This window comes from Sceloporus occidentalis, unplaced genomic scaffold, assembly GCF_023333645.1.
Source record: "Sceloporus occidentalis isolate IW3139 unplaced genomic scaffold, rSceOcc1.0.p SCAF_291, whole genome shotgun sequence".
NCBI lineage: Eukaryota > Metazoa > Chordata > Lepidosauria > Squamata > Phrynosomatidae > Sceloporus > Sceloporus occidentalis.
Window position 1 is genome coordinate 234,035 of NW_028317271.1, and position 26,821 is coordinate 260,855.

At 40.3% G+C, this 26,821-nt stretch overlaps 1 protein-coding gene across 3 annotated transcripts in view; it reads right to left on the reverse strand.

The window, feature by feature from the left end:
- LOC149275392 (E3 ubiquitin-protein ligase PDZRN3-like) overlaps positions 1-26,821 on the reverse strand; it is an 89,205-nt gene that overhangs the window by 55,972 nt on the left and 6,412 nt on the right. The window contains exons 2-4 of one of the 3 annotated variants that reach the window (XM_089504774.1): positions 25,931-25,957; positions 25,453-25,539; positions 22,684-22,791 (exon numbers count right to left, since the gene is read on the reverse strand). In XM_089504774.1, the coding sequence (XP_089360900.1) occupies positions 22,684-22,791; positions 25,453-25,539; positions 25,931-25,957 (222 nt within the window). The remainder of the gene's footprint in view (positions 1-22,683; positions 22,792-25,452; positions 25,540-25,930; positions 25,958-26,821) is intronic. The other 2 variants (XM_089504775.1, XM_089504776.1) reach the window with 2 other exon arrangements.

The window sequence follows — 26,821 nt, forward strand, 5'->3', positions numbered from 1 at the left end:
CCAGTTGTGTGTCGCAGCCCCGTGTTTAACAGCTTTTTTTAAGGGCCATTAACAATTAAAATACAACACTTTGAGCAGTCATGGTCGATTGTAAGATTGTGGTTGTAAGAACCTCTTGCCAGAAGTTGCCAATAATAACACCGAAATGAGGCCACAGTAGCGCTGCCGTGACGTAAATAAAAAAGTGACGTTCTCGAGAAAGGTTAGGGCTTTAAAAAAAAAAGAAAATATTATCCAATCTCCAATTTATTACTATTATTATTATTTTATTTTTTTTAAAAAGAACGAATATTAAAGGAAACTTTCATAGTATTAAAATTTGGGTTAAAAAAGGATTGCGCATAAGGAAAAATATTGGAATACTCAAATTAATATTATTATTATTATTGTTTTATATAGCGCCATCATATTCCGTAGCGCTGTACGGTGAGTAATCAGGACAAGTAGAATATAACATGAAAATTCGACTTAAAGAAAAAAGGGGAAAGGAGGAATATTTAAGGCCAGCTCGTGGTAGCCGACCCCAGCTCCTATCAGGGGCGGGCTGGGCCGGGGGGCAGGGGGGCAATTGCCCCCCAGGCCGCCCTAAATCCGGGCCGGTGGGCCGGACGGACGACCAGCAGACGAGCTTTCAATGCGGCTGCGGCCGCAAAGTTAAAAACTAAGCGGCCGCGAGCAGGATTGAATGCGGCCGTCATGCGTACCTGGCGGGGGGGGGGGAGGGGGCGGTCCGCCCCGGCTGCCGCTCATCTGAGGGGTGCCACCATGCCGGCACGCCTTCAGAAACAATGCGCGCGGCAACTGTGGCTGTGCGCCGGGACTTGATGTCAAATCCCGGCGCACAACACTGAAGCCACGCCCACCGTCTTCCGCGCTCAGTGCACCGGAAGGACAGGAAGAAGAAGAGGAAGAGGAGGAAAAGTGAGAGTGAAAGAAGAAAAGGTAGGAGAGAGTGGATTAGTAAGTGTGTGAGAGTGATGGGTGTTATGCTGAATGTAAGTGTGTGAGAGTGATGGGTGTTATGCTGAATGTAAGTGTGTGAGAGTGATGGGTGTTATGCTGAATGTAAGTGTGTGAGAGTGATGGGTGTTATGCTGAATGTGAGTGTGTGAGAGTGATGGGTGTTATGCTGAATGTGAGTGTGTGAGAGTGATGGGTGTTCTGCTGAATGTAAGTGTGTAAGAGTGATGGGTGTTATGCTGAATGTAAGTGTGTGAGAGTGATGGGTGTTATGCTGAATGTTTGTGAATGAGTGTTTCAGATAGCATGGATGTGTAAGTGTTGGGGGATAGCTTGGCATAGGGAGTCCGTAATCACATCCCTTTCATGCCCAGATTCCAGCATGTAGTGGCTGCCTAGGCATGATAGGAGTGTGATTGCTGTTTTAAATAATTTTTTGGTCCAACTTCGGTGTGTTAACACTTTTATTGGACAGAATAATTCAATGACAGTATTAATATATATATATATAATTGCAAACAGCAATCACACTCCTATCATGCTAAGTCAGCCAGCACATGCTAGAACCTGGGCTTGATAGGATTGTGATTGTTGTTATATATATGTGTGTTTGTGTGTATATATATATGTGTTAATATAGTTGTTGATTTTTTTGTCTAATTTTGGTGTTACTTTTAATAAAGTATTTTAAAGGGTTTTTTTTTTTTTTTTTTCCAGTTTTGGCCAAGTGAATGCTGAATTTTTAGTTTCAGTCCAGAATTTTCATTTCGGTGCATCCCTACTATATACTATGCCAGTCACTAAAGTGGTAAGCCTACACCACATCAATGTTTGGCTTAGTATATAGTGATAGGGGTTGTCAGTGTCTGGCTCAATGTATAGGCACACATTGACGGTGGTACCGCGTAATCCCTAAGCATATAATGATAGCAGTTATGCTGTACCCCTGTCAATGTTTGCCTAACCATAGAAACTATGCAGTTTTAAAGTGTGTGTGTGTGGGGGGGGTGCCACATACAGGGTCTGCCACAGGTGCCAAATACTCTCGGTACCCCCCTGCATCATGCGGCTGTCAGACCCAACGGCCATGCCTCAGCTCCTCTTCCCACGTCTTAAAAGGGGTGAGATGAAGAGCTGAGGCATGCGGTGCGTGCACACCGGCCACTTTAATTTCATTAGGCGCTGGTGGAGTGACTGCCGCACGACGGCCGCTTTCAATGTCGCTCGCAGCCGCTTTGATGGTGCAATGGGCCAGTTGACTAGACTCGCCCCCCAGGCCTTAGGCTGCCAGCCCTCCCCTGGCTCCTATCATGCTCCACTCGCCCATGTCTGGTTTATGTTACAATTCCAGGAAGAAAAAAAGCATTGCGTCAGAAGAACACAAGTTATGTTATTACATTGGAAATTATAACATTTTTTTCATATTGCACACATTTAAACACACACATACATATTACACGCACACATATAATGCCACACATCTAAAATTGCAGAGTATCGCAAGACACAGATATACTCCTTGTACAGCGCTGTGGAATATGATGGCGCTATACAAAAAAAATAAAATAATAATAATAATGTGCAGAGATGAAAGGAGGAGAGAGTTTGGGGCTTAACGGGATATAAATTTGTGAAATGCAAACTTTTTTTCCTTGCCTGGCCTCGTAACACAGCGGAGGGTTTAAATTCCAAACAGCCTCTTGGGAGGTCTGCTTCGAAAATAATGTTCCTTTTCAGAATGTCGTGTCAAAGGCTTTAACTAACGGCAATAAAGCACCCCCACCCCCCCATCGGCGTTCTTCTAATCTATAAATTACTAGAAACATTAAAAAACTATTCCGCCAATCAAATGCATGGGAGATACCAGAGTAGTATTTAAAATGAGAAAATAAAAAATATCTAAAAATTATATATGTGTAAGGTCACAGTTAAAAACGACATTATGACATCATATATTCCATAAATGTCTGTGTTTTTGTTTCAGGAAATAATGTTTTTTTGGGGTTGTCTTTTTCACTGGGTCACAAAGAGGCCAAGAAAGGACGACTGAGACGTTAATATACATTCCTTCAGCTCAGATGTGATTAATTAAACATGTAATACAATCACAAGTCGAGATGGCGTCTGTACGGGACCGTTCGGTAACGATGGTGTTTGGTGACGGTATAATTCGCTTTTGTGGTTATAGAGTGAAAACTCAAAAAGTAAAGGCGACCCTGGGTAATGGGGCTCTGGAGAATATACAGGAACCAGTACAATCTGTAATTAGACCGAATGTGACAAATGGACAATGACATCATCACTCACGGCGTTCTAAATAACACTTTCATGTTTATTCTGGAGTGTGGCTGTAATTTAAGGGCACCCTCATCCTACAAAGTCCCTTTTCACGATCCTCGTACAAGCTAGGAGCCAGTTTAGTCAGCTGGCAATGAGGGGTCCGCAATACCACAACCCCCCCCAAAAAAACCCTGAGCAGATGCCTCTCACCACCTAGGTGTAATGGAAACTCTCAGGAACTTCAATTTCCTGCTTCTTTTGGTAAATAGTCATAAATATTATTGCCAGCCTCAAATATCAAGCTATGACATCATCTATTTTTGCTTCATGCCATTGAAACACCTAGCACGAATGTGGCAATACAGCCTAGGTTAGGAGTAACAATAACACCGAGACCAAAAGAACCCTTCTCTAAATAATCCCTTTTAATGTATATTTAAGTCTGAATAAATAAAAATAACCCGTATGTTGACTTCTAACTTCAAACAGCTCCGAAAGCTTCTCCCCGTACAGCTATATGACATCATAGTCAGTGATGTCTTCTGACCTAGGGCGACTAGAACTTTAGGTGATCTGCCCCTCTGCTGTGTGGCTTCTCAATGGGCTGTTCCGGATCGGCCCATTTACACTATGGAGGCTATATTGAGCTGGCATAGCCTTTACGGGATGCATTACAAGGGCCTTTATGACACGGAGTGCTGGGTTATGACATCATAGCCCAGCGCTCCGCAATGAGACTGCGGCCGTGGTAAATACGTCCTTGATCGTAGTGACCAAAAAGATCTTAACTCAGCATCGGAGGTGAATGGTTAACTTTTCACCCTAGGATGTAACTCACGTCACGGTCATCAGGCATGAACCCCCCAGGGGACATTAAGCTTGTGCCCCTATAAGCGATAAGCTGCCCCCCCATGCATCGAGGCAGCCTGAAATTCGAAGTGGTTGAGCAAACTGCCCTGGATAGCAGCGTAAAATATTCCGAGCAAATGTTATCTCTCGCTATCCACTTACACGCCTCTTCCTCGCTGCGTATTTATTTATACAACTGTCGGCTTAATCCGTGCCGTGAATTCTAAGCAAAAAGTTAGCGAGGGGGCGAGTGGAAGCCCAAACCTAGCGGACCGAGCCACCCAAAAGTTACAGGCCGCTCGATAGAACCTAAAACCGCGGCGGAAGATTCTAAAAGAGCAGAAAGAGTCGCAGAACATTCCGTCACCTGGTAAAACCACCGATTATATCTCCGCGGCTTACTAGTAATGATAAAGGACCCTTTCAGTTTGAGAAGACCCCGTATTTAATGATCAGGACCCCTTAGAGTATTTTACACTTCGTACGCGTACAGGGCTCGGCTGTTCATTTACATTTTATCGGCAGTGTTTAAAAGGAAGAAGGAGAAACGATTTACTTTATACATATTCCAGGCACGGCTCACGCAGAAGACTAAATCATCGCCCTCCGCGGGGAATGCCGTTAACCGCACCGTGTTCCAGGGGGCCGCGCGTTCGCTTATTACTAATTGATTATAGCACTTGACGAGGAAATCCATTTAAATCGGCAGATGGCATCATCCATAGCGTTAATGCAACATAAAAATATTGTGTTACCGCCCCCCCCCCACGCCAAAATTGGCTGGGAAAAAAAGGTTCTTAGCCGGCTTCGGTTCTGCTTCTTAATCTTAATAGAATTAAAAGTAAGCTTATAAACGCGGTGAAAGGTCTTATGTATGTAAAACATCTCAATTTTAGTATTATTTTATGGAAAAACTTAAAAATACCTTTAATGCTTTAAGAGTTTTAAGGCAAGAGGTGAAGGTAGATCCTGTTTGGCCAATAGAGTCGGTGAAGAGCTCCAGCCGTGTTGAGTCCAGAATTTTTTAGCCCATATGCCGAAAATGACAGAAAGTAGCAACTGTCCCAGGTAAGAAACAACCACATATATTCCCACGCCTGTTTTTTCACTGAAATTTGCGTTATGATGTCATAATACATTTCAGGATGCTGTCAAGGGTGTCTGTGAGCTTTTGGTGGATTCCTTTATTTTTTCACTTTTTTTTTACCCAGGACATTACCTTACTAACATTTACTTTACTGAGAGGGTGGTGGATACATGTAACAGCCCTCTAGCAGAAGGACGGAATGGTTCTTCTCTGCCGTCACAGTCTATGTTACTATGTTTATTACAGGGCTAGCGACGTCACACGCATGTGGGCTGTATATTGTGGGCCGACTTACAAGCCATTTGATGAATTCTGTTGGCGGTCCCAATAAACAAGAAATTTTCCAGAACAGCTGGGACACAGGCTTGGATGTAGGGACTACCCTGAAAACGCCAGGACTGATGGTTATAGTTTGTGTATTATATATATATATATATATATATATATGTGTGGGCTGGTGAGCTTACAATTGTGCGGGGTCGCGGATGTTCCAGGAAGCGCAGAATTCCTCGGGCATCACTTGATATGACAGCATGTGGTGCAGGCGCGGAATTCGCTGGGATTTTTTTTTTTTGGAGGCTTGGAATTCACATCCAGCCATAATTACTAACAGGTGATATTAAGCATGAAATTGCGTAAGAACGAGGGCTAATCAGCTGCAGAGCAACAGGCGAGGAGAGAAGGTGAAGTCAAACGTTCAGAAACATCTACATCCATGCTTTTTAAAATTCATTAAAAATTGTTTGCCGTACGGACGCCTTATGATGAAATGACCCCCAATTTTTTTTTTATTTGTGAACTACCGGTAAGCGATCAGGTTAAAATGTATCAAATATCAATAAAGTTCTGAATATATATATATATATATATATATATATATATTCATTTAATAAGCTTTGATCCATACGTGCCAAGTGTCCTGATTTGGAGACCTAAAATGTTAGAGCGTATGCCGTTCACAACGTTCAAGATATGAAGAGCGTGTTCTTCTAGAACTCCGAGACATAATCCGATTTATTCGTGCATGAAAATGGTAACTGACGTTAATTAAACTCTTCACCCTCGAGGGATGAGCCCATGATAGGACACGTACGGCGCATGTGACTGGTGTCTTAACGTTCCCAGATCTGGCAGTAAATGATCCGCTCGGGACCTCTTAAGGCAAGGGTGTAAATTCTGAATCATCATTTGGGTTTATTGTACCTCAAAGCAACAAAGAGATTGGTTGGAATGTTCATTTCTTAATTCCATTAAACATAAGCGTTAATGAAGTATAATTTGGATATCCGATACTGTTGTGGGGCACGTGAAGAGGACAACATCTATCGGACTCGATTATGATGGGAAAATTGCTCAATGGATTTATTGATTAAAGTGAGAGCTGCCTTAAGATGTGATAATGCTGATAAAATATTTGGTTTTCATTAAATCGAGACCCTCTTGTGGGTTAAATGGATTTAAAGCTCATCCCCAGGAACCTACCCAGGTGCCACCAAAGTGTCGGCTTCATGGTTCTGAAAAGAATCCACATCAAAATTCACTCAGGTTGGACCTGAACACAACTTGGTTCCTGAAATTCAACGTTAAGTGAATCAACTTCAGAACGTACTTTAAAAGCTCAAAACTTTGGAGCCACCTGAATATCTATGAAAAGAGGGGTGAAGGTGGAATCCCCGGGGGGCCAGAAAATCCCAGTCTATTTGAAGGTTGTTATTCTGTGTTAGATGCCTTCAAATTACGAAAAAGAATCTTAGATCACCTCCTTTTATGATGTGTCCAAGAGTTTATGAAAGTTCCGAGCTGTTCCAAAAAGAACTGATTTGGCCTCCAAATAATTATGGTGAGGAGGTTGATGCGACTCCAACATAAACAATTCTTTCACATTTCTAGGCATGAGTTGAGCTGATGGCCGCTTAGAAGTTTATATATGTACTACGTGAGGCGGTATCGACAGAGGTCCTTTACCAGCAAATGAAGATATTACATAAAATATACATAGAAGCAAAGAAATTCCCCAATTTGCGTTGAGAACAGCTGATTGGGATGTCACCGGCTCGAGAAATGTTTCTATCGAATTCAGTCCATGCTATTTATACCAATCTAACCAAATACACCGGTCACGTAACAGGTGGTAAGCGAGCGGCCCCAGGCTTTAGATCTCGGACTCTGGGTCATCTTAAATTAATTGGGGTAACAAGGTTTTTAAAAGGCCAGGGGTGGTGATTTTCTAGAATGGCAAACAATTGGTTCTTTTGGGCCAGTAGAATCCTCATCGTGATCAAGGTTGGTCAACCTCCACTTGACTATAAATCAGGACGGAACGAAGGACAGATAAAAGGGTCACCACCAACCCCAAACTGTACCAGCCAACCAGTATAAATGGCTCTTGGGGCCAATGATAATAGGCAACTATACTGTTTTCTTAAAAGTTAAGTTGGCCATCAAGTCAGCCATCTTTTTTAAGGTAGTTCTAATCCAATCGGCACACAGGAACGATGAGCGAAGACAGAATTATTACTCACATACAGGGCTGATGAATTCACTCTTTGATGAACCCGGTTTACCAGAAATGCCAATAAAGATATATATATCTCAATGTTTTACTTGATAACAGGATCATTTGCAGGCTCATGTCAGCAGATACGATTTATTTTTAGTTTTTGATTGTCGGGTGCATTTTGCAATCAAATATTTTGAGTAATCCTGCAAGTTACAGCTTATCGCTTATCTTTTCTGCATGTTTCAGGTTCACAAGCGGCTCCTTTGTTCTACAAGTCAGATAATATAAAGTATTAACCATTTAGAAGCCCCCTCCTTGTTGATCAATTACTATAACAGTATGAACGAGGCCAGGACTAGCCATCTGGCACATTGGACGAATAAACACATAAGATGTCGGACGTTGGACGGACCTTCCTCATCTGGCGGCTACTGGACTTAAAGTGCCAGGTGTGCTTCTGTTCGTCTGTTCGTCCAGCCCTGGTATGAATGTCTAAGAACCCGAGCTTAGCTCAGAACGGATGGACGGCTGTTGCCATAGAGATGACAGAAGTAAAAGAGCCCAAATCCCTAAGTAAATACATTTGTTAGATGGCCCGGCTTTTTCGGATGAGATCTGTCACAATGCCACTTGTTGTGAGTAGGGTCCCAGCTCTTCGGACAGACAGACGTTCCCGATCAGGGAAAACAGCTGCCAGTCTGCTGAACTAATGCCCTTCGGGGCCCAAAAAACCCTCTTTCAACTGCCCCTGGGCGTTCTATCTTTGTAATGGACGAGGTACGGAGACCAAACATCCTGGCCTGGGATTCCGGGATAGTCTTGTTTTAATATTAACCGTTTGACAGCTGGAAGCGCCCTGCGAGCGGACGGACAGATGGCACCTGGCCCTTAAAGTGGCCGAATAGCTTTGGAGTTATCACCAACCTGGACATGAAATGAGCAGTAATGTCCCACTTGAAAATATGGCATTTACTTTAAAACAATATTCTGAAATGTATTACTTTTGGGTTCAGTGGCCCTGAATTTACTTTGCATTTTTTATGTTTCTTCTGTTAGAAATACTTTCAAAGTTACGATTTTGTATAGCCCCCCCCCCCCCAAAAAAACCCATTTAGTTTGGGCAGTCCCAGGGAGAGATCCCCTGAGAACTGAGGACGTAAGTATGACAGAGAGACTAGGGTCATGTAGACACGGAACAGTTGTCCCTCTCGGAGCTGTCAGACATCCGACACTCGGCACAGATGTTAAAAAAGATGTTTTGCTTTCGTTACCTAAGCCTGAAAAAAAAAAGTCTTGGCTGTACAGTTAGTCCGGCTACCAAAGTCCTTCTCTGCCAAATTCCAACCTGACTTAGCTCACATCCATCCGTCCTAATTCTCGTCTTTCTGCAAACACGGGTATTCGACGGCCAATAAAAACAGGACCGAGCGATTACCTACAGAGAGTGGACTGTACTAAACTCATGTTGGATTATCACTGGCTTTGGTCACCAAGGATATTCCACTTCAAACTTGCTTAATACTGCCTACCCTTAGATGTAATGTAAGGGACGTTCCAAGGTAAATATGATGCGAGGATGTTTTACATAAATTAGAGGGTGGTAGATAAGTGGGAGAGACTTCCTGCAGAGGTGGTAGTGTTTAATACAGTGAGGGAATTATAGGGGAATGTTCAAAACTCTATCCTGAATATAAGAATAGATCAGGGATTGAATATGGGTTTGCAGCATGGAAAATCGGCGGACTAGATGGACCGTGTGGCTTCTATCTGCTGTCAAGTTGTCTGTTTACCCGGAAAACATTCTAGATTTCCCTCTGGGCAGCCCAGGTTGCTTTTACTGACAAGGCCTGATGGCTTCCATATTAAAGGAATGAGCTACTTGACTTTGGCAGAGCCCCCAGTGCCCCGCACTACCACCTGTGTCTCCAACTCAATGAGAGAAAAGCTCTGGAACCGCAAGTTGTCAGCTTTTCCTCGGGGTGACCGGTACTGGCCACAGGCCACATGGTTGGCGGGGGGTATTCTTCCACATGTCCATCACTCAGTCCAAGCTGAAAAGCCCTTTCAGACAGACACAGGTAGGACTGTGGGGTGCATGCACCGGGGTGACGGTCACCTTTTGCCCTATGGAACGTATGATCCTCTACATACCGACGCTTGTTGGATTTACATGTATGTAGGTCCACTGACTGGCCAGTATTTCCTTCACGCAGTCCAACATGGAAACAGTTAAAAGCAGATAATGAAACATGCATGGGGCAGGAGAACCCAGGGAATGCCTATCGTATAACGTGTGACTGTATGCTATGCCGTATTTCCCACGCTCACACGCTCACTTGGTCCTTCAAAATGGTTCCATGTAATCTACGTTTACTGAACACAATGTATCCGTCGACCATAATCCGTCTGCAATCAAACCAACAGACAAAACAAATTCAAACCTTGGAAACTGATGACGATATTTTCATCGCGAAACAGAGTCTAATATTCTTCAGGGTCACACCATGACATAAATGCAGAAGAAATGGGGACATCACATTATTTTCACGGCAACTACATCTGACCTCATTGGGGAATCAATGATGTCATATCGACCTTTCTGCATACAAATTCCTAACCTTCCTAAATACTAACTGTGGTAGTAGCTAGTTGGATTAATTCAGATCATTTCTGGGTTTAGTGAATAAACCACCAAAAAGGAGAGACATTCTGTTATTATTCTCTACACCGATGAGCCGATTAATATTCTAGACAACGGAAGCCAATGGAAAGCTTGTATAGAATATTATGATTTCTGTGCTACTTTTCGACTGTTACTTTTGAAGTTGGTTCATCCAGGTAACAGATATCATGATGAGGCAGGCACAAAAGGCTTAGCAGGAACAGGCAGACATTCGAGTCCCAAGGGATAATGTAGCTCTTAGTCAGATGGATATGGAAACTATCTTGGCTTCCTGACATCCCATCTGTTTTAAGGGATCAAGTAGGACGGCTTCGACCAATAGGCTCGGCAGGGTATGTCTCCACTTAACCTCTGCTTGTCCCTTACAGCCATGGGTGAAATGCCATTAAGAAGTACCAAAGGTACAGTTAACGACCAGGTAATGTATCGGCACTGTATCGGCGAGACAATGCCCAATGAGTAATGGAGTCAAAAAGCCCACTTACCTTCATCCATAATAAGTATGGAACCTTAGTATTTTTTATTATCTATGTATAACTTTGCAACTTCATGATCTCAATGTATGGAATGGAATGGACATTTGTCATTTGACTACTAGGGAAATTTGCCATTCAATGGAGGCATAACTCTGGATGTTGAGCATTCAGGACAGGTAAATCTCTTAAATTGGAACAATTAAAAGGGTTAGGGTGAAAAATCTTAGTAAAAAAACAAATGTTCTCAAACTTTTAGAATTTGTGGCTTCCTCAGTATGTGTTTGAAGACACATTCCTTAATCTTGAAAGGTTCTTCAATGTTCAATAATTAATATAAAACTCTCATTCTTGTACTGGAAAGTAGTGTTCTGATGTGACGTCACGCACAATAAGATCCATCGAGTGCTATCGTCCAAAACAATGACAGGGTGAACAAAGAACCTTTCATGGTTACAGAATTATGGTGGTCAAAAGGATGTCAACGTCCTTCCCTACAAAAACATCTAGGTTTGCTCATGCTCCTCAACAACCTCGGCACATAGAAGAGCGAGCAAGCCAAGCCTATTCAGCACCGGATGACTGTCCAAAATCAGAGGATCTGGTATCTTTTTTCATTTCGATTATCATCCTGTCCAAAACCAAGCAGCTTCTGGAAGAAAACATTCCACCATAGAATGTCTCTTCATAGAATGTTGGTTTCACAGTTCTTTAGACAAAAAAAAACTTAGATTTTTTTGTGGTTCACTAGGTTGCGTTTGCTGCTTGTAAGGTTTGCCCAAAAAAAAAGTGATAGAAATAAACAAACTCTGCATTGTTACTAATTTTGAAATGACTCCACAAGAAGCCATTTGTGCAACCGGGTCCCATTTTTCAGGGAAAAAAAGTCATTTTCGAAAATGTATATTTTTTATATATATATATATTCTAAACAAACTCTAGCATTCCCCCAAAAGTGAATAGTTCTCCTTTTGTTTAACTTCTGTACAGTCGAAAACAAAACCCCTGCTTTACAGCAGGCGAGGGAGAAAAAAACATCTGGATTCAATAGAAGCAAAAATGTTGCAGCTCTCCGACCGTCCTGCCTTCTCGGCTATGGTCCTCCCCCCCCCCTCCTTTTTTTTGCCCTTAAATCTCAATAACTTCGGCTGATTATTTGTTCGACGGCAAGAACTTAAACCAAACCTTTTCCCAAGACTTTATTCTATTTGCGTTTCGTTTTTAACCCGATAGCTTAAGTAAATTCCGCCCTGGGTTTATCAGCTCGCTGATAACTCAGTTTAATTAGGCGGCTCCGATAACCGGAATTACTTCCTGTAAGCGTAATTAGGAGCGATTATTTTGAAGGCTGTCGGAAAAATAATTTTAAAGTCAGTTAAGTCCATTATTTATTTATTTATTTATTTATTTATTTATTTTGTAACCCCTTAAGGACAATGGACGGTCCCTAAACCCATTGAAAACAATGCATTTTGTCATTAAGGGGTTAATCTATCAAATATAAATATAAGTACTTACTGCTCACTACTACCAGGCTGATTATTAGCGCTGATCGGTAAAGTTTTAAAGCATTGTGGACTGAACGACTTCAGAGTGATTTATTGAGTACAATTAGGGAGATGAAAACTATGCGGCTTGCAAAGACATATGGAAGTTGAGGCCCTATAACAGCTGTATGTTGACATCACTATACTCTCCTAGAGTTGTTTTTTTTCTCCTTCTTACCCCCATAGGCTGGCTAAGAATGCTGGGAAATGGGGCGGAAAAAAACCAAAAAAACAAACACTATGAACTTTTTTTAGAATTTTGCATTGGCTGGTTTCTAAAGAGTTAAACTCCTGTTTCATGCACAAAAACATACCAAAGCTATGAGCGAAAATTTGAATGTTATTGAAAAAGCGTGTGTGGTTATCTGCATGGGACCGGCCAGCCCTAATCTCTTCCTGAAGATTTATGAGCTGATACATCTGACATCTGCTTCAGTTTACTGAATTTGGTTAGGTGCAATTTAGCCGCTTACGCGAAGGAGTATTTATTTTAAGAATGTTTCTAAAGCCTCCCTGTACCCGGGACATGAAATGCAAAAATAAATACACGGGAGAAACGTACAGAAAAATTAGGGTCTACTAGTCAAACCCCGTTTTCGGGGAGATAAGTCGGGAAAATGGCCAACTTAATGATTAAAAAAAAATAAAAAATAATAAAGTATGTTGTGATGAGCGCAGAAAAAAAATAGTAATAAAACATTTTAAAAAATTTAATAAAATTCTAAAAATACAAATATATAAATACAGGGTGCTGGATTATACATTATTTTGGGAAAAAAATATTAAAAAAATATTTAAAAAATATTTAAATGTATTTTCTCCACCCCTGGAGCTGGTATTTTTTTGGTGCTGCACACTATGCAAATAAACTATTACAATGCAAAATAACTCATTTGCAAATGGGGCTAAAGAGGGAGGAGCTAAGAGAATAATATTTTCTCTTGATCTGCATATTTGCTAGCGCAATATCCAGGCCGTATTGGGCACGGAACGTTCCAGAAGCGGAAAGAAGGTAATGATGCTAATATTTGGTTTCTTAAGTTTATAAATGTTGTTCGTACAATATACAAACGCCTTATAAATAAAGGGATAAATTATGGGTTTTTTACCTAAAACATCAGAGGAACGCGCTTAATAATAAGACAGATCTGTTCAAAGTGATTAATTACGCATCTGTAATCAAACGAAATGTGATCTGAAAACTCTTTTAGGCATGACGAGAAATTTTACCTCTTCCTTATTTAATGGGGCAGAAAGAGCTCTTTAAAAAAGTTTCCTTTAGAAGACTCCAAATCCAGACTCGGATTCGAAGAAAGAGGCCTTTACATTTTTAACCTTTTAAGTACCAGAGTGCAGTATATCATCCGCAACGGGGAAAAAGATTGGTAAGGTGGGGGGTAGAATTGGTATTTTTTCTGTCGGTTAAATAGTTGGTTTTGTTGGTTGGTGTTGTCGGTTTCGAGTTGGTCTGTGGCGGTAGGCCCCTACTTTTTGGTTTTCGGAGAGGTTATTGGCACTTTATAGGTATGGGATGGTTTATTGTTATATCAGTTTATCTGTGGGGTCATTGTCTATGTGTTAAAAATCAGTTTTTTTGGGGGGGGGGGGTTTGGTGGGCGATGTATTATTCTTTCCTTTAGCCCTCATTAGACGACGCGCCTGTCATGTTCTTGAAGGTTCCGTGGGTCGAATGTCTCGAGCTAAAAACATCTTTAAATATTATCATTGAATACCATTTTTTTGTGCAAATTGAGAGTTATGGGCCTTCGTTTTTATGGGACGCGAGAGAATCGCTGTCGCTGTATATTTGGACTCGTCAGCTGGCAGCGAGATCATAAAACATTTATCTGTCATTAGAGCCACGGGGAATACTGATTACACAGAATTTGTTTGGTAATTATCCGGCCCGCTCCGTGCAAGCAGTAACGCCATATGGTAAAAAAAACAAACCTCATTGGGTAAGGTATGGATATTTCTATGGAAAATAGAACAACGTGTAGATTCCATTCTTTAAGTTTTACCTCAATGTGGTGCTTTTTTTTCAGGAATTGTTTGGAGATGTTAATACTCAGAACAGAAGGCCGTGACGTTCTACCAAGACCATTACGCTCTCCTTAGGAAGATAGAGGTAGCTCTCATAGATATGGCGTCCTACATGACTTATCTTTGTGGCCCCCGCCTCTATTCCTCTTACCCATGCTTGGGGGTGAGACAGAGGTCCCGTTTTCCCTGGTGGTCTGTGACGGGAACTTACGTCGCTATCACCTTCAAATTTCACGCAGCCACCGGCTGATAGGCGCTGGTTGACATCAAGTCCCAATAGCCGGCATCAGTAAGGACACGGAGTGAGGGAACATTGACTCCAATCCATCGGGTCCTTTCACAACAAGCTGTTAGGAGGGAGATCCTTGACCCTTGGCAGGTGTCCTAAGAGGTGAAAGCTCTGAGCACCTCTGGGATCACACCATGTGGTGCCGCTTGCCATTTGGCACCCTCGGCAACTGCTTAAGTCATCATAAGCCCTGAAAAAATTCTTCCTTTTGGTGGTTTTTGGAGTATCTCTATACGTATTATAAAAGGATCCCTACAATATCATGAATGAAAAAAAAAATCTTATGATGGAAATAAAATCTGATTCAGACTCCAACCAACAACAAAAAAAAAAACAGCGATGGTCACTATTCAGAAATTACCTTCTTCAGGACAATGCGGCCAGGTATTTCTAACCATAGAAAAATAAAATCAGACTGTTTCTGGTGTGAACCGAATTAGAATGCGGCAGAAAACAGCTTGAAACATTTGAAATCACAAAAAAAATGGAATTAAATGCCTCCTTTTTGTTAATCGCAATCAATGGTTTTCACAGCTGATTAAACGCCTTTTCATCATTCTAAAAACCCTCCCCCAAAAAATACTTGTGTTATTCTATTTCTAGCCTCGGAATTGTGCCCGGATTTGTCACTTCTTGTTGTTTCAATTTCACCAAAACGACTTAGATTCTCCCGAGTCCGATACACGTCCGGGTGACGCTGTTCAGAAATTCAAGTAAATGAACCAATTAATGGGAAGTTTGGAAGGATATCAAAACTCCCAGAATTCAGACAGCCTTCACGCTGTGAGGTTTTATTAGAATAAGGGAAAGAAATAAGCAATCAGGACCGGCTTCTTCAAAATGCTGCAGCATGAAATATGATTATAATTTATGAATTGGGTTTCACCAACTGGCGGCTGATGAGGTCACATCTTCGCTCGGGATTTCAGCGCAGGGTAGGAATCTTAATGGAGTCAAATGCATCTCTTAACATCTTTAACAGTCAACGGCTACAAAACCAAAAAGTTTAAGATGAAAAAGGGTTTTAAGGGTGGATAAGAAGATGGGAAAATGTAGCAATGGGGGGGATTATATTACCAAATGTAGATAGGCAGAGAGCTAAAGAAGATATATTATACATTTTTTATCCCTTTTATTTTTTTATGTCCCCTGTCCTTTTTTTCCACCATCTCAGAAAGCATGTACCTATTCGTTCATCGTTACAACTTGGGAAGATGTCTGCCGGGATGTTGGCTACGTTGGCCAAAGAAAGAAGATGACGGGAGTTGACGGTTGCAGTCGTGCCGTTGTATCATGCTACGTAACATGTTGCTGCTATATTAATAACTAATCATTGTGTAAGTAGTAACAATGTTTCTATTAACGTTCTCCCAGGATTCTTCATGGCAAAAAACTGGATTCCAAAAAAAAATATTCGGAAAAAGTCAAGAAACCACGTGTGACCCTTCATAACGGGGAGTCTGCTAATCACGTGATGACATCTTGGTCAGAAGGAGCCGGTGAGTGTTGTTGAGTACGTCTTGTGAAGGAATCATCGAGGCCGCTGATAGGTATTCCAAAGTCTGATAAGCGCACGAATCTCCACGCTCTGCTGAACATTCTCTCCAAGAAATGAGCCATCTGCGGATTCCTTGTGTGTTTTCAAGTGGGCTAATTTGGCATTGAATCTCTTTCTTAGGCCTCAAACCCATACAGCAGCTGCCTGACTCTGTGCGTCCTTCACACTTAGATATGCCTCGTCTGAGATGAGAAATGACGCCGTTACCTGATTAAGGAGATGCGTTTCGTATCTTTAGAAGAAGCGAGATAAGTTGTTAGAAAAAACAAAATCTAACGTAAAGTGTTCCCTATGGAAAGTATCAGTAGGTCGGGGGCTTTATTCTTCAAGTTCCATTTGGAACTTCAAAATAAGAATTGAAATATAATCAATTGTCAAACCGCCGGTGCAAATTGTATATGAAAACTTGTAGTAATGAAATGTTTCCATTTGATTAGAATTTGATATATATATATATTTCATAAACAGTCTAGTATAGCGAGTGTAGAGCGTTAGAGCTCCTTAGCCCAACTCCTGAACTGAAAGAGTGGGGTAAAAAAAAGAAGAAGTCATGTCCAGCCGTTGAAACAAGGAGGCTTTGAAAAGGTGGAATGAAACGTTCCTGGCGAGACCATCTGCCAGCAGAAATCAGTATAATTCATTTACTGTGGAGCTGCGAACGTGTAAATACCACATGTCTGTCTTAAGATTCAAAGAGCGAACTCATCCAGACGTAGGTCTGACCGTTTACAAACTACACGAATACAATTATTTCAGCAAGTTGGGAAAAGTAACACTAATACACAATATGATTAGACACACGCGCAAATATAACCAACCGCGATCTCTAAGGGTCTCCGCTCTCAATACGCGGTCATCGAGAACATATAAATTATACGGACGTGAAGAGTTCTGGAACTTACTTATAAGTCATAAAGTTCTAGTTAAGAAACATAGAATGTGTCAGCAGATAAGAACCATTCAGCCCTTCCAGTCTGCCCAATTTCTGGATACTTTCCTTAGTCCCTGGCCTCATCTGTAGAATAGCCTTATGCCTATCACATGTATGCTTCAACTCCTTCACTGTATGAACAGCTTCTGCTGGAAGGCTATCCTATGTATCCACTGCCCTCTCAGTAAAGTAATATTTCCTGATATTACTTCCAAACCTTTGCCCCTCTAATTTAAGACCATGTCCTCTTCTCATACAACCAAGCATCCCTGCTGCTCTATTGCATTGTCCACCTACGTTTAAGTCTCCGATTCCCCCTGTACCTGATCCTTCACAGCCTCTGTGTCATCCTTAGATGCTGAGACAGTATAATTGATGTTATATTAATGCAATCATCTGTCTCAAAGAGAACTTCACACTGAAAGCCATTGACCTGCTTATCAGAACGTGGACTTCACCGCTTCAAAGCTCATTACATTGTATCCACCAGAAATTGACACTTCCTTCACTTTCAAAGGACAGGATCTTGAAATAAACAGGCTAATTGCTAAATTGAGTTAATTTTTAAATTAAAAATGTCCATTTTAAGAGAGGAACAATGCCCTTCTTTATCAGATTAAAGCTGACATGTCATTAGAAGATCTCCTGTCGCAAAGCCAAGTTACTCAATGAATTACCAACCCAAATAGATACAAAGCTACAAAGCCAGTGGCCCTTTAATTTGGCAATTCACAAACATGTGTAAAAATATATTTTTAATCCAAATCTAAATAACCATTAGGGTCAAAATTACATGAGTAAAGTAACCATACAGCTCATAGTACGAGGCTAATTTTACGTTGACATAGGAAGTTCCTTCCATTTAGTAAGATTTCGGTTGTCACTTGAGTCTCAGTAGAAACTTTTAAGAGAACAACTCTCTTAATTACCATAGGTCTCAGACCCCAGTTGCATATATTTTATATAATGGAACGAAGGATATAGTTAAAGGTTGGAGGAGAACATGGTGGAAAAGTAAAGGAGAACACAAGGTCACCTATCGTTGGAGGCACCAGAATACCCGTAAAGATGACGATCCACAAAGACAATGAGTTGTTACTAAGTCTTCAGACAAAACAGTGTTTGTGTCATCTTTTATGTTCATTAGGTAGAGCATGATATGACATCACAACTACCCCGTATAACATGGGAAGCTCGGCACATAATGAACCATGATACCACAGGGCTTTAGACGGCGTGTCTCGTGGCGTTGGCCAGAATAGACGTCTTGTAAGGATTTAAACTGTTTGCCAACAAACATTATAAACTCTCTGTTTGAGAAATACAGCTAAAAGAGGCGACATGCTGCCAAACCGGAGTAACAAGAGTTAAACGCGTCCGTAAGTCCCATTCCAAAACTATTAAACCCGATCTCTCTGTTTAAAGTTTCTGCTACTGAATGCAACGATCTGCATAGACTTTTCATTGTCCGTAGGAAAATTTCTTGCATACCTGGGGTCGTTTGCAAAAGCATTCCTCTTAATTTGTTCTTTTTTTTTTTTTTTTTTTACCCAACTACCTGAAACCCCAATGAATATGTGTCTAGAAAAATATATTAAGAAAATAGTTCCTCTGACTCTGCGGTTGAGACGCGTGTATTCATTTGGGGCAGACTCCGAATATTCACGTTGTCAGCGTTAATGCTACAGATTAATTTTTTTTCTTAAAACGCATGTTTTCAGTGTATTTCAAAATGAGATTTGTTTCAGAAACAGTTCGGTTCTAGAATTTTGGGACTTTTAGTTCAATTTGATCTTATATCCCTGTGCATTACCTACATTATTATATCACCATGGGGTTTAAGATCCTTCAAAGTAGTTAAAGAAATACAATTTAGATATATATATTTTTTATTATATGGGAAGATAAAACTTTTCAGGAGTTTCCAAGATTTCCTACTGGCGAGGATCATGCGAAAATAAAATAAAATACAAACATATTATTATTTGTTATGCTACATTGCGCATTAATGATAGTTCGGTGGCTGGAACGTTGGTGTTCCATGATTTATAAATGATGAAGCCATGGCTTGGTGCAAAAGCATCTGGTTTGGTAAATACCTGGAAAAAATGATAACCATACCATTCCAGAAACTACAAAAGCCACCAAATTCACTGCAGAATGTAGAACTCTGTATTCCTGATCTAAAGATCTCTAGTATTACAACAAAGGTGAGATTTGGGTCAATAAATGTATTTTAATTGAAACTTACTATAAGATATGTCGATGTATCCAAATACTGTAACTAAGTACCCACTTCTGTTTTTTTGATGTAATTAAAAATATCTATTATTATATATTATATATCTATTATATTATATTATATATATCATATTATATAATAATATATATTATACCAGTTATCACTTGTACAAGGACGGGTTTTTCACGATTTGGCACGCAACGCCAGAAGGAGTAAATCCGTCAATAGGGCTATCGTCCAATGAAACGTTTACATTATCGGAGGAAATGGAAGTCTTGATTTGTGGGAGTCATTTTTATTTGTGGAGTGATTTAGTGGAAATTAAATGGTAAAATCATCCAAGTAGAACGTCTGCCAATTTCAACAATTATTTTCTAAAAAAAATTCCTTCGTGTGGATACATCCTTTTTTTCCAATGTCAGCACCAGAACCTCGTTAACTAATTAACAACTTCAGCATGGTTACAAAAATGCCTGAAATTTCGGAAAATAATTTTCATGAATTGTACTTTCCCTCCTGTATTACTTCCTTCACTCAAAAGTCTTACCTAAGCCTTTGTTGAGACAGACTATAATTTCATATATTCCATCAAATTTAGGTAGGAACTACTAAATTATTGATTTTTTTATAGATACCGAAACTTCAGTATTCTGAAACTGTAATTGAACTCTTTTAGTTTCCTAGAATCTCCGCTTCTCAAAATTCTCTGCAGCAGCTGAGAAGCTTCACCGCATTTACATCTGGGATTGACGGGAGAGGTGGAACAAATTAGTTAAAAACCAACAAGTGAAAATCGGAGACCCTAATATCAGCGTTTAAGCCGGACCAGCCCTGACTCCACAGCTGCAAAGCTGAACATGATCCATATACATGTAACCCTACGACTTTGGCTACATTTTTTTTTAATTAAAATATTAAAGCTTAATTGAACAGAAGAATATAAAGATTATTTTTTTAGAGATTTTACTCCAAAGTTTTATAAAATACATATAAATAGTGTTAATCTTTTACAGATCGCCTATAATTCCAGTGTCTTCCATTGGATCCAAGGAAGGAGGAAAGTCCATTCTACTATAAATCCTCGTCTTTTTTAGGCAGTTCAAAGTTGTGTTTTGTAGAACTTTGTATAGAGTTGTACTGTGTCAGCCATATAAAGAGAGAAAGCAAATAGGTCAAGATGATACCTAACACACTTATAATAGATTGCAAGCTTTTAAGACTACCTAGGTGTCTTCTTCAGGCATGTGTAAGGCGCCTGAATCTAAATCTATACTGGCCAGTATTCTATTTGTATTACATTGTAACACAACGATAAAATATTGAACATTTGTGATTGGTCAAGATTATGAATCTTAGATTTAATTCATCCCCCAAATGGCCGAAATTCCAAACACTATCATCTCGGATACATTGTTTTCCTGCAAATAGCCCAAAGCTTCAACAGTCATTCCTCCATATAATTTTAAATCACGTCTTAAGACGTACAGTCTTGAATTTCAAAAAGCAATCATTCTTTGGTTCCGTTCTTTTAAACAATGTGTTCAAAGAACAATTTCTTTTAAGACCTAAACTGTGTCCCCACTCAAGCACTGACTTCGTAAACAAAAGAACGATTTTCGAAGATTCCTTTTTTGACGAAGCGGGATATTTTTATCCTTGCTTCACCCCTTCTCCTCCTTTCTTCACCTGAAGATTAACACTCCAGGCCTTAAAACGTAAGCAGTTTCTTCAAATCAGCGTTCTTTTGGGGGAAATTTGTGGAAAATTGGCCCGTCAAACGTGAGAACTGTCATACATTAAGCCTCAAGCATGGCTTCGAGCCAAATACAGATTAAGAATGTACATTGAAACAAATTGATAAAATTGAAGCAGTTGGAAGATCAGAGGGATTTCCTTGGCACTCGTTAATTTTGTAAGACTGCATATGGTTTCCTAACTTGATCTCACATTACATTCATTATGTAGAGACACATAGAAGAAGACCTTTTTTTCTGTACAGATTGCAAAGTATAATCTTCTAGTTTATTTTGGATCCATCAACAAGCTTTATAAACAACGCTAATTGGTATAAACCATTACCTAAAGCTCTTAACATTAGAGAGATTACTCGCCGTTCATCCATCTGGATGAACACATTACAAAGCTTAAACGGAATCAACTATCTGAGAATCTTATTTACAGTTTTAGAAGCTGCTCTGAGTTGTTTCAAGGTGTCCAGCCATGAAAATAAACAAAACCTGTTTTTATTCCTCAACCCCAAAGTAAGATTTAAGATATAGTTTTTTTAAACCTAAAAAACATCAAATTAGAAAAAATAAACACAAAAACATCAACGCTAGTTTTTAAGATATCTTTAATAACGTATTACTACTGACGTTGCCTGAATATTGGGCATAGGGCAACATTTACCACCATACACGTGACCTTTGACTTCCGATCCGATGCTCTTCTTTAAAAATGTTTGAAAACATCCTATTTATGTCAATATAATTACAAGCAATTTTAAAAGCTGATATTCTGTTAAAAACACAGAAATGACTTGAGAAACCTGTATTGTTTTAGATAATTGTATCATAAATTATACTAGTGCTATAAACACAATGATAGTGGTCACCCTAGTCTAGTGATACCAAACAAAAATTACTCGTCATCTTACTGTACACAAAAGTCACAGATAACTAGCAGGCCTACTGAAATACAACTCTGAACACCAGGACTGTCATTTGAAAATGTAATTTTTACCCAAAATCCAGAAAATTCTACCAAAAACATTTTTTGCTAAGCCATGTTTTTCTATGTAAACTCTTGCTCTCACCCACTACTAAACAATTATCATCAAGGGACTATATCAACACCTGTGCCTCTATCATGCCAAAAGTCCCTACACATTGACACAGAAAGCGCAAGTAGACAGGGCAAGCTTCTGTCCAACACCCTTGCATGAAGACTCTAGAATTTTCTCCTTAGAAGACACTCAGCGCCACCCAAAAACACATTGGCAAAAAACATTTGCTGGTAGGAGGCACGTACAAATACAAGCATAACTTCTCGTACTGCTTCCTAAATTTAGCAGAGGTATGTTTCAAGACATGAAGGTCAACAGTTATTTGACTCAAGACAACCTCTAACTGACATACGTTCCAGAAGATAGTTAACATGCTATGTGATTCCCATTTACCTAAAAGGTCATGGTTCTCAAATACATTTTAACAATGATCTAAGTCCAGTGTTTGGAACAAACCTCAATGATCTTGTCATGGATCTGAAGTCCTCCTTCCTTGGCAGCGGGACCATTGTCAACTATTTTAGACACGAAAATTCCTTCACTTGATTGTCCATCTTGATTGTCCTAAGAAACAAAACAAAAACACATTTATTAAGGTGCTATTAATTCTTTTACTTTGACTTTTGATTTTATATAATTATTATTATATTATTATTATGAAAATATGTTTTACTACATAAAATATTGATTTGCAACATGTGAAGCAGGATTAGAATCACAAAGCTTTAGATGTGGAGTAAACTGTTCCAAAGATCCAAATAATTTTTTTCAAGCTGTCAAGATGTATCCACCTCATTTTAAACACACAAACATGTATGTGTCAGCTGAGCACCTATCGGACATCTCATCGTAACACCTCTGCATGCCACAGAACCAGCTATGACAAATATGTAGCATGGAATCTACGCTGTGTAATTGTTCTTAACGTGGTTATTGGCTTTTTTGAATATTTCTCTTGGAATGGCTTTAGAAACATAGAACATCATCACTCCCGAGCCTCGCACCAGCATACATATTCTATCTGGGCTCTGTATTTCCCCACGTGCATCATAACGACAAGATCCACCAACACACAACAGGTCCCTATGGTCCTCCCTGTGCTGGGGGTCCTAGGATACAGGATAGATATATGGGGAGGAGACCCTCAACTGTTTCAGGTGGGAAATCCATAATGATATTGTTTGGAACCGCTTCCTTCCCTATATTGGGATATAATTTGGTAAATTTAAAAAGATCACACCTGCAACACATTATTTATACCTGGAATTTAAAGGGCCCCTGACAAATACCCCTGTGAATGCGCGGAACGCAGCAGGCCAAGGCAACAGTCATTAGATCGCAATCACTACCATATTCACCCCACCAAAGACCGGCGGGATCTACCTTCAACTAAACTTTGCAATGGCCCATCTTGTAAGTAAAAATAGGAAAACATCTGAAACGCCGTAGTCGGTGAATACTTTGTATCAAAAGAAAATGAAAGACGGGGCGGGGAGTCCGGGATGTTTGAGGAGGAGAGACACGAAGCCCCGGCATCAAAAGACACAAAATAAAAGCTAAAATGAAAGGGATGGGATCTCCAGCGTCATGATGCCACGTATACCTGGGTGTTCCTACTCCATTAAACGAGGCTTTATGTTTGTTTGAAAATCATTAACACTTGGCGTTACTTAATAACAGACATGCCAGGCGAGCATTAAATGTGCCGGGACTGATTACAATGACCACTAACCAAAGGTCACAGGGCAATCTATACCGATATATATATATATATATCGGTATAGATTGCCCTGTGACCTTTGGTCATATATATAAATATATATATATATATATATATATATATATATATATATACATAGAGAAGAATGTAAAGGGATTGTGTTGTCTTACAATAACTTAATAAGGCTTGTGTATATAAATAATTAGTGGCATGGCTGCTCCTTTAAGACTTTGCCGTCGGCCGCCAGCTGACGACCGAAGCCTCTGCGTTTCGCTAAGAAACGTTTGGACTTCGGATCCGGTGATGGTCTTGAGTCTTGACAGCTATTTGAATGTTGAGTTTGGAAAACAGCAACTTCATAGAGCTTTTTATTTATTAATTTCTTTTGACGTGCTGAGAAATATGAAAAAATACGCTCCGGACAGCAAAACCTTTATTGGCGGAGCAGAACAGTGGGCGCTGTGTTAGGAGGAATCGGATCTCTGGGTTCCACGGCTAGGCTTCCAATCAAAACTCAGATCTGTTTAGTACACTCTGTTTTCTTTTCATTACTTTTTTATATAAAATATACCGCAGGATAATCAAAAGGCCCATTAAAGATGTGGTCCCACTATTTGTGTATCTCTCGCTTCCAGACCACTTTCCCCAAAACTTTTTCACTTTCATAAATAGAGGAATTTTCGTGAGATTCCAACTTTGAACCTGATGTATCTTTTCCTTATTACTGTCATTTAAAAAGGTAAAACATTCAGTTAGCATGGAAAACAAATAACCCTTAGCAGATCTGTCATTGAATTATTTTCTCTAAAGGTTTAATCCCTTAATTGAAGAATAATTTCTCCTAAGGACATTAAAGAGTACCGGCAATGGTCTTACCAATGCTGCATAAAAGTAATAAGCGCAGCAGAGTAGGTGGAACTGCACCTTTAAATTCTCTTACGTAGTCTTTTACACTCAATAAGCTGCCTGATACATATTTTTGACCTTCATAAAGTAAAGCGATGCAATTGCTAAATATATGTACTCTTTATATATAATATATAATATATATAAATAAAATATATTGATACAATATATAACAGGTCCTTATTACATGGCAAGTAAAGCAGCACAACGCCCCGGGTCTTACAGCTCCGTGGGAATCCCATGACTAATGAAGCCTGCGGGGGGAAATAATTTACTGAGCGCTGCCATAAAGCAATCAGTGTTTTGGGGAGCACAACTACACAATATTGTAACCTTCATACCCAGCAGACATTCTGAGCTCCTGGAGAAGAGGGGCATCAGGGGAGGAAAGAGGGGCGTCACAGATTTGGGGACCCAAAAATGGACTATCCCTTCTAGACAGGGGCACTTGGGAGATATGGACACAAGCGTTCCTACTTAAGTGCCTTCCTCGGGGCATAGAAAGCAGAGGCGAATGTGTCCTCCGTTAACGCAGCCTCAGACATTCACGCTCATATACTCAACAGGAAAAAGAAAACACATTTGAACAATTAACATACCACACATGACCGGCCACCAATAATATTAAATCCCAACGATCCAGATTCCCGGTGAAGCACAAGAGTCAGTGTTTTGGTTTCTTCTCCCTATAATGGACAGGTAAGAGAGTTCAGCGAGACAGCAGATCACATGTAAAGCTTGCGTTCCATTCTATTTGGGTGACAAGTCCATATAAATGCCCAATAAATATACATATAATATTAAATATATATAAAAATATATGTAAAAAAAAATGTTTGGTGTAATTTAAACCAGCTCATAATGTTGTATCAACCACAGGGCTGGACTGGGGATACTATGCCTCCTAACTGTCCTGCTTTGTGTGTGACAGTCCTGATTTTGCCACTCTATCCCACCGCCCCGCCAAGCTCTACCTCTGCCCCGCTTTTCAGGACCGAGGAATCGGGAACGCAATCCCTTTGTACCGGTTTCATTCTCCAGTGTCTGGGACACATGTGCAGAATCGTGCGCATGCACAGCACCACTGCCAGTTTGAGCGACACTCTACCTTCCAAGTTCCGGTCCCCCGGCAAGATTAGACGTTGGGGTTATGGGATAACCAAGTGGCCCTGGCAATGATGTCAGCACAGACACTGGCCAGTATCTCTCCGGTATCCGTTTGCCCAGTATACCCAGTGTGCCCAGTGTGCCAGAAACCCAGCCCGGGCCTGATCGCCCTTCAAACGTTTCTCATTATGAGCCCCAGTCTTCGTTTGGAACCCCAATCCATCTCTTCTTCTCTAAAGTTTTTCTTTTTCTAAGAGCTCAAGATTTTTCTGGGTATGAGGTCAATAAATGGCATGAAATGTTTTGGTGAAACCCTGACCCAACAAAATGCCAGCCCCCCCCCCATCCCAAATATAAGATTGAATCCAAAAATTGTTGGGGTGTCTTTTCATCCTTCCACCATTATGCCCAGTATCCCCCACCCAGCGCATGGCCGATAACTCTTATCCCGCGTATTAACCTGGTGGGATAAGACGTCAGACTGGGAACAGCTGGTTGTCAGGATATAGCTGTCTCTGTCAGATCTGTACAGTTGGCAACTACGTAAACATTAAACTTACCCACAAAAGGGTTTTTTGTTCCAAGAATTAAAGTCCTATAAAAGCTAAAAATGAGGGTGGTTTGTTTGTAAATTTACAGCCATATAAAAAAATAAATGGTAGAGTATACTATATAAGGCTATGTTTAAATATACCATCATATACGTCGCTGAAAGAGTTAATTCCAAAAATATCAACGCTCGACTGCTATAAAGCAGGGAATGAATAAACAAAGCCTGTGTCCACGGCAGCCACGGTTTATGTGCCGAGCCCACAGCTGTTGGCTAAAAGGCTACCAGACAGACGCAGCAAAATGCCACCG